The following is a 9212-nucleotide window of genomic DNA, read 5'->3' as shown; positions in this document are numbered from 1 at the left end:
ATACTTCTCACTAAATATATTTCCAAAGGTGCTATTCGCATGAACATTTCACCAGATTTTGGGAATAACCCAAGTAAACCATACAAAAAATAGAACAAATGAACTCAGAAATTAGGTTGCGTGTAATAATGTGAAATGACACAGGTATTGAACATACCAACTGGTATTTATTTAATACTTTGTACAAAAGCCTTTGTTTGCAATGAGACCAAGACGCCTCCTGTATGGAGAAACTAGTCGCATGCATTGCTCTAGTGGGATTTTAGCCCATTCCTCCACACAAGTAGTGTTCAAACCTTGAAGGTTCCGTGGGCTCCTTTTATACACCTTGAGTTTCAGTTCTTTCCATAGATTTTCGATTGGATTCAAGTCGGGTAATTGGCTGGGCCATTCTAGTAGCTTTGTTTCATCTTTGAAACCAATTGAGACTTTCCTTGGCAGTATGTTTTGGATCATTATCCTGCTGAAATGTCCACCCTTGTCATTTTCATCATCCTCGTAGATGGCAGCAGATTTTTGTCAAGAATGTCTCAGTACATTTGCCCATTCATCCTTCCTCAATAATGTGAAGTTTACCAGTACAATTTGCTGATAAGCAGCCCCACACCATCATGTTCCCACCTCTGAACTTCACTGTTGGTATGGTGTTTTTAGGGTGATGTGCAGTGCCATTTCTCCTCCAAACGTAGTGTGCATTATGGCATCCAAACAGTTCAATTTTGCTTTCATCAGACCAGACTATATTCTCCCAGTATTTAACTGGCTCATTGGAACATTCAGCAGCTTAGATAGGCGCCTGTAACCAATGCCATTATGTTTTGCAATTGTTCGTTTGCGATGGTGTTGACACAGCTCTTTGCTCTCACCCGTCTTGACTGACACCTTTGCAATGAGACCTTTTTGTAGGCCATCAGTTAGTACTGAACCAGCTGATATTCATTTGCACTGACAAGGGGCTGGATGGTGTTTGATTATTGATAGATTTTAGGTGTTGGCTTTCCAGGCGTTTTTGGAACTCCCTTTCTTCATGTGTTCAATACTTCTTCCCTGTGTCATTTCACTTTATTACACACAACTCCATTTCCGAGTATTTATTTTATTTGTATGTTTGGAATACTTGGGTTGTTCCCAACAAATTTTCATGTCAATAGCACCTTTGGAAATGTTTAGTGAGAAAAATGAAGTGTTAAATACTTTTTTCAGCCACTGTATTTAATATTAAAATATCTTTGACTTTTTGGGGCTATAGGTTCTGGCAGGCAAGGGCAGTGGAAAGTTTTCTGAGAGGAGCCACCTCCTATGCAGACCAAATGTTTCTCCTCAAGAGAGGACTACTGGAGGTACTTAAACTTGTCAAGATGACTGCAATGATATATGCTAGAGTGCAGACCTGCATCCAGGCTTAACCATTTATTACCGACAAAATCATTGTTTCTCTAGATCATTGTTTCTTAACCTTGTTGAAGGTACTGAAGCCCGCAAGTTTCAATTCAAAACATAGGTACTGTAATTTCTCGTGTAAAATGCACATTTTCCCCCCCAAAAAAATGTCTAAAGTCAATAGTGCACATTATACATGGGTATAGTGGCAAATGGAAAAAACTTTCACATTTTATAAATGTATGCCACCATCTAGTGGTTATGAAAAAGCTGGACACTTTCATTCCAAGATGCCACCGCCACCTAGTGGTTATAAAAAAAAAGTGTAGCCTACACTTTCATTCCAATATGACAGGGGTATGTATGTATGACTGTATATATGTACAGTTGTGCTCATACATTTACATACCCTGGCAGAATTTGTGAAATATATATATATTTTTTAATATGACTGAGTGAGGCGGCACGGTGGACGACTGGTTAGAGCGTCAGCCTCACAGTTCTGAGGAGGTTCACCTCCTCAATACCAGACTTTCATGCCCAGTTATACTTTAATACGTACAGCCATTAGAACACACTAATCTTTTTTTTTATTTTATTTAGTTATTTATTTATTTTTATTTTTTTATCAATCATTTTACGGCCAACCATGTGACGTCACGCAGCCCTCCTACTTATTATTACTTAGTTTTGACACTCCAGTTGAAGTTGACTGTAAAAGTAAACCCACAATAAAAAGAATTACACACATTGTAGATTTCAGTACAACACATTCATTTTTAACCACTTTGCCAGCTTGATGCTCACGCCTCAATACAAAATCCTGTTGACAAGTTCTCAGAGCTAGCACCAAAGTAGCGATACTTGTTTTGCTCCAAATAACAAATATTCACACACAATCACTGTAGCAACATACGCATACAGATAATATATCAATACTCAAAAGCATGTACTCTTCCTTTACTGTGAAAAATGAGTTTGTTTTCATGCAGGTCATTTGTGACTTTCATCTTCTGGTCTGAGGCCCTTTTGATGAAGTTGTTTTTCTGCAAGCGTGCACCATACTGCCCCTAAAATAGGTCAAGATGCGCACAGCAGGAACACCATATTTCAATACAAGGCACACGCACAACTGCACAGACTGATGTAATAAGCGTGTGACTGACGTAGTAATCGCTTGACACAACAAATCGATAATGAAATTTGTTGCCAACACTTGTTACTTACTAATTTAATCGATTCGTTGTTGAGCCCTACTTCTAACCCTTCTCCTTTCCTGTGACAGCACATCCTGTTCTGCATCATAGACAGTGGCTGCACCTCCAGAGATGTCTTGCAGAGCTATTTCGATCTGCTCGGAGAGCTCATGAAGTTTAACATTGACGCCTTCAAAAGGTTCAACAATTATGTCAACACGCCGGAGAAGGTACATTAGTATGTCTTACAGCCTACCCAACTACCTGTATATTTTGCGTGAACCATATCAATGTTGACTGTTGTGTTTCTCCTCTGCAGTTCCAGACTTTTCTGACACAGATCAACAGTTCTTTGGTGGACTCCAACATGTTGGTGCGGTGCATAGTGCTGTCCTTGGACCGATTTCAGAGCCAAACTGAGGATGTTAAAGGTAAATCATAATAAAACTATGTATGCTTTGAAGGTGCAAAAGTTTTGATCACCCCCGTAGTTTTCTTATAAAGGATCAATGCACTTGTTGATAAATAAATATGGGTTTTATTCAATTATATTAAATATATAAATGCAGTACATAATATAGACATACAGCGGCGGAAATAAGTAACACGTCTCAATTTTTCTCACTAAATATATTTCCAAAGGTCCTATTGACATGAACATTTCACCAGATGTTGGAAACAACCCAAGTAATCCATCCATACAAAGAAAGCTCAGAAATTAAGATGTGTAATACTGTGAAATGGCACAGGAAGAAAGTATTGAACACGCCAACTGGTATTTATTTAATACAAAAACAAACAGAAAACCTTTGTTTGCAATCACAAGTTCAAGATGCCTCCTGTATGGAGAAACTTGACGCATGCATTGCTCTTGTGATTTTGGCCCATTTCTCCACACAAGCGGTCTTCAAATCTTGAAGGTTCTGAGGACTTCTTTTATGGACCTTGAGTTTTAGTTCTTTCCATAGATGTTCGTTTGGATTCAAGTCAGGTGATTGGCTGGGCAATTCTAGCAGCATTATTGAAACCAATTGAGAGTTTCCTGGGCAGCATGTTTTGGATCCTTATCCTGCTGAAATATCCACCCCGTTTCATTTTCATCATCCTCGTAGATGGCAACAGCTTTTTGTCAAGAATGTCTCTGTAGATTTGTCCATTCATCCTTCCTTCAATGTGAAGTTTACCAGTACCTTTTGCTGAAAAGCAACACCACACCATCATGTTCCCACCTCCGAACTTCACTGTTGGTGTGGTGTTTTTAGGGTGATGTGCAGTGCCATTTTTTCTCCAAACGTGGTGTGCATTATGGCATCCAAACAGTTCAATTTTGCTCTCATCAGACCAAACTAAATTCTCCCCATATTTAGCTGGCTTGTCCAAATGTTGTTCAGCAAACTTTAAATGAGCTTTGACGTGCTCTTTTTTTTTTTTTTTTCCAGCAATGGGGTTTTGCGTGGTGAGCGTGCATACAGGCCATGGCGCGGAATGCATTACTCACCATTTTCTTTGTGACAACAGTTGCTGCTAATTCCAGGTCTTTCTGAAGCTCTCAACAGGTGGTCATTGGCTCTTGGACAACTCTTCTGATTATTCTTTGCACTCTTCTGTCAGAAATCTTGCGAGGAGCACCTGATCGAGCCAAATTTATGGTGGTATGATTGGATTTCCACTTACGTATTATGGCCCTAACTGTGCTCACTGGAACGTTCAGAAGCCTGTAACCAATGCCATTGTTATGTTTTGCAGCAATTAGTTTGCAATGGTCTTGACAGCTCTCAGCTCTTACCCATCATGAGATGTTTCTTGACTCACACCTTGGAAATGAGACCTTTTTGTAGGCCATCAATTAGGACTGAACCAGCTGACATTCATTTGCACTGACAAGGGGTTGCATTGCTGTTTGATTTGATAGGTTTTAGGTGTTGTCTTGGCTTTCCATCCCATTTTGCACCTCCCTTTCTTCATGTGTTCAATACTTTTTCCCTGTGTCATTTCACATAACACACAACTTAATTTGTGATCTTATTTGTTCTACTTTCTTTGTATGTTTGGATTACTTGGCTTGTTCCCAACATCTGGTAAAAATGTCAGGTCACTAGCCCCTTTGGAAATATATTTCGTGAGAAAAATGGTGACGTTAAATACTTATTTCAGCCGCTGTATAAGTTTGCCTCCCTCATCACCTGCAGCTCCGGGCTCTCACACAGAGCCATAGGTGAAACTCATCAGGCATGAGATGCTCCCGTCTCCCTGGGCAGCCACCCTCTCAGTCCACCACACTACTACTAAATTTGGATTATATACATAGTAATGGAACTCAGTCATAAACTGTTGACCCCCTGTATGTGAACACAATGTAATTTGTAGTTTTCTGACATTTGGTCCATTCATAATCTTATCAGATGCTGATCGATGTGACATTTATAAAATTATAGATACAATGTTTGTATGAGTCTTGCTCAAATGGTTTATTTCAACATTTGAAGAAATGTAATGTTCTAAGCCGGGGTGGGTAATTCAGCACAGTTCCTTTATTGATGATTGGGAAAACTATAGATCATTCAATAGATTATATATCTATAATCTATTGAATACCATAGCGCAGGATTGTGTATGTGCAAATCAGAATGAATCAACAGTGCTATCATTTCCGAACAATTGACAGAATTTGTAACGGTCAATTAATCAGTTAGCATGCAAATTGATCTGTACGTTTATTTTAATTATCCTCTGAATACAGTCGTCATCACCTGGACTATTGAATCTACTTTTCTTGTCCTCAATAGTGGTGGAGGTGCTGTCTGAGTGTTGTCTGCTGTCGTACATGGCCAGAATGGAGAACAGACTTGCATTCCTTTTCCGACTAGTCAACATCATCAACGTACAGACACTCACACAGGTTCGACTTGCAATTTAAAGCACTGAAACATTTTTAACAAGTATTTTGAGCCACTCACAGCTGCATTTTTCTTCAGGAAAATGTGAGCTGTCTGAACACCAGTTTGGTCATCCTAATGTTGGCCCGCAGAAAGGCTAAATTGCCCTTCTACCTTAACGCCTTGCGTGAGAAGGAATACGCCGAGAAGTACCCCGGCTGTCTGCTCAACAACTTCCGCAACCTCCTGCGCTTCTGGCAGTGTCATTACCTCAACAAGGACAAAGATAGCACCTGTCTCGAGAATGTGAGTCAAACACCCTAACAATCCCTGAACATGGCTTGACTGTCGTAAACTCATACGCTACATAAAAAGAACATAAATGTTGTCACCCGCAAGCTAAGGTGAAAATATTTGTTTCATTGAAGCAGTAAGTTAAACCCTCTAAAATTTTACTGTGCTCACGGACACATGCAGATATTCAGCTCTCCTTTAGTGAGTTTAGCAGTGACCTTTCTGTTAAAATGTCTTACAAATACTGTCTAGCATTGTTGTATTTGAACACTATTTTCACTCTCTCTCTGCTCTTTAAGCTTACACTAGGTTGCTATTTTTAGTAAAGCAAGTCCAGCGGTCAGTACAGAGACCTGAAGGCAGACAGAGTTGGTGAACGGAGCATGGCATGTCTTGAGGGCCAGATGTTGGTCGCAGCAGTTAGCGAAGACCAAAGCTGAGCTAAAAGGAGCGTGAATGTTGAACGCTTGCCAGACGGAACGTAGCACCAGTCCACATGAATGTTCCTGTCAGCTGCTTTATAGAGGGCCAACTGTTTGCTCACAAGGTGAAGTCAAGGTTGTGTTTTTATTTTTGCCGCCACCTTCACGTGGCCAAACATATCAATCGTGGCGGCTTTCACAGGAATAGTGCTTCATGTTTTCACAACTATTTACGCAACCAAAAACATAGCATCGTAGCTCATAGACGTGGTGACTTTTTTGTTTTGTTTATTGAGTTCATTGATCAAGTAGATGTCAAGATACAGCAGATTTTACTCTCATTTTAGATTAGTGCGTGCGAGAGATGAAACTGAGTCATATCATGGGCAAAATTATCACAGTTGTTGGTGTTATCATGAATGTTGGTATTAGAATCAATTATTCATAAAAAATTATGATTACATGAATGAAAAGCATTTTGTATGCTGAATGGATTTTGGCATTAGAAATTGTAAACAGCAACACTCAAAGGGTTTTTTGTAATACCTCACAAAATGTACTTTAATGATAACAAATAGGCTGCAGTTATCCATTTGTGTGTGGTGGGCCGCTATTAAAGCTTGAATCTCAATTTGATTATTAAATGAAATTATCATTCACAGTGTCATAACTTCACTCCAAATGATCAGCTCTCTCAAAATGAATGTGGTGATTAATCACAGCCACATTTTGTAATGAAACACTTGAATGGTAATGCAGTTTTATCATGGTTTGTGTAAAGAGGAAAACACTTAAATATACGATAATGCTAAACAGCTACATAGACACAGGGACCGGAAACGACCGCTGCTACGTCACTTGAGAAAATGGGCCTATAATTCTTTAAATGTACATTAATATAATAACTATTTAAAGTATAAGATAACCTTAATTAGTCCCACAATGAGGAATTTGCATCATTTCAGCAGCAATATTGGATACAGGAAATATAAAAAGAGCAGGCAAGAGAAGACATTTGGCCGCAAATGTCTAGCAGTAAAAGGTTGATGCAATAAATACAGTAAAATAACAAATATTGAAGCCATAATTTTTTAACGATTACAATTATAGCGTAATGATTGTTGTGAAACTGAACAGTGTGCTGAATTGTTTATCCTACTACATAGAGTAACATGCAACAATAAATTATCTCGTGAATGTTCCTGACATGATTTAAAAATATTTTTGATCCTACTACATACAGTAACATACAGCAATAATTGTCCCATGTTAATGTTCGTGACAAGATTTTAAAAAAATATGAAAGTTCGGACAAATTGTTCTGGAAATGAATTTCTATAGGTGGCCATCTCTGCAGTCATAGCCATAAATGCAATTTTACTCATGATTCCCACACGTTTATAATTAATGATAGGCGGGCTTGATTTATATATATATATATATTTTTTTTTTTCTGGCTTTTGGGTTTTGGCCTGGGGCTCCCCACTATCGGTTTTCTGCTTTGGTCAAGATTTTTTCGTTTTGGTGCATCACTAGTTTCATTCTAATACGAACTTATAGTTAACACTCTTATTACAGTGTGGAATTAATTTTCGGCTGGCAATAGTCTGACCCTGGGCTAGGTCATTTAAATTTCCAAAGAAATGTTTCCAAATCTGTATCCTGGAATGGATTGTTTGACTTTGGAGGTTGCACTGTCCTAATGATGAGAAGCGTTAACTTGTCAAGCGACTCCAACCCTGTGGCCTTCTTAACGTCGCTGTTAGTGTTCAAATGAAGCGGCTGCCAGGAAGAAACAGGGTGACATTTGTCTACTGGCATTTTGTTTCCTCAGAGCTCGTGTGTCCCATTCAGCTACTGGAAGGAGACTGTGTCGGTGTTACTCGGCTCAGACAGGACTTCCCTCTGCGCCATAGCCAGCTACATCGACGAGCCCTTTATGGATCTGGACAGAGAAGATTGACCGCGAGCAGGCGGGCGCACAGTGCGGTGTGCTTCGGAGAGTGGGTCGCGGGTCGCATGTAACGTTGCTGTGGACTCCACTGAGCTGAGCCTTCGAGGCGCCTGCTGCCCCACCTGTCAGCTCTGCCCTAGCATCGATGCTGGAGCCTGGCTGCCATCTCGTCTCTATGAAGGAGGCAGGCCCCACCCCGTGTCTACCCCACGCTATGACAATGTATGGACCTTTGAAAATTTCGCCTGCGTTGATTGTTTGCTTTAGTTGGAACAAAATAGAGCCTTTTTATATAATCTTTACAAAATGTTATGAAAAAAGTTCCATTCAACAAGTGTTGAAACAAAAAGACTTTTCACAAAGCTACCAGATGTGCATCAAACTGCTGCATTCACTCGCCCGCAACCTCTCCATCCCCGAAGTGCACCTCCATGGCCTCGTGGGGAAATGGAAGTCTTCTCAGCGGACATCATCTTTATTTCCTCTGTTTCCAATTGTTGATTGGTGCTTTCTGGCCTGACCAGCACATTTACTTTGCCTGGGGCTCTTCATTCGGGACTCTCTTGTTTTTTTTGTGTGTTGAAAACTATGGCTTTTTAGCTCTGGATTAACTAGAATAAAACATTGCACAGATTCAATTGTTTTTATTGTTTATATAACACCTTTTTGTTGATTAAATGTTTTCTTTTTGTAACAGAATGTGTATGGTTGTGAGAGATGATTTGGGAAGAGAAGAAACTATGCAGGCACTCGAGTTCAGATAGCCTTTTCATTTGAGTTGTTTGTTGAGGCCAACATGGCTCCACCACGACCTGAGCTGCGTGTTCTAGTTCTTTCTGCTGGCTTTCTGACTGACCACGAGCTGAAATGAGAGTCTGTCGGTTTGACTGCTCTTTTGTGTGGTGCAGCTTGATTATTTGGGAGCGAGAGAGAAGCGGGGTCCACTTGGGTGCCGACCTGGCGTCCAGTCTGAATGTGCAGCTATTTGGTCTCAACAGGATTGCTACGCTGTCTCCAATGAAACACACGCGATAAGTACAAAAATGAGCTACCTCGTTATGTCTTTTTCGAAAGAACAATTGTGGACAAT

The 9212-nt window shown here is 40.0% G+C and overlaps 1 protein-coding gene across 3 annotated transcripts in view; it reads left to right on the top strand.

Annotated features, from left to right (window-relative positions):
* The window catches only part of trpc4apa (transient receptor potential cation channel, subfamily C, member 4 associated protein a), a 26225-nt gene extending 17349 nt beyond the window's left edge, over positions 1-8876 (top strand). For 2 of the 3 annotated variants that reach the window (XM_061783475.1, XM_061783476.1), the window contains exons 13-18: positions 1250-1340; positions 2666-2806; positions 2896-3007; positions 5363-5475; positions 5552-5758; positions 8003-8876. In XM_061783475.1, the coding sequence (XP_061639459.1) occupies positions 1250-1340; positions 2666-2806; positions 2896-3007; positions 5363-5475; positions 5552-5758; positions 8003-8131 (793 nt within the window). In that variant the 3' untranslated portion in view covers positions 8132-8876. Of the gene's footprint in view, positions 1-1249; positions 1341-2665; positions 2807-2895; positions 3008-5362; positions 5476-5551; positions 5759-6045; positions 6294-8002 lie in introns of all 3 variants that reach the window. The other variant, XR_009789995.1, reaches the window with a different exon arrangement.
* Positions 8877-9212: the final 336 nt, after the last annotated feature.

This window comes from Phyllopteryx taeniolatus, chromosome 9 (genome assembly GCF_024500385.1).
Source record: "Phyllopteryx taeniolatus isolate TA_2022b chromosome 9, UOR_Ptae_1.2, whole genome shotgun sequence".
Classification (NCBI taxonomy): Eukaryota; Metazoa; Chordata; class Actinopteri; order Syngnathiformes; family Syngnathidae; genus Phyllopteryx; species Phyllopteryx taeniolatus.
Note: the sequence above shows the minus strand (reverse complement) of the source record. Positions and strands in the feature narration are given on the sequence as shown.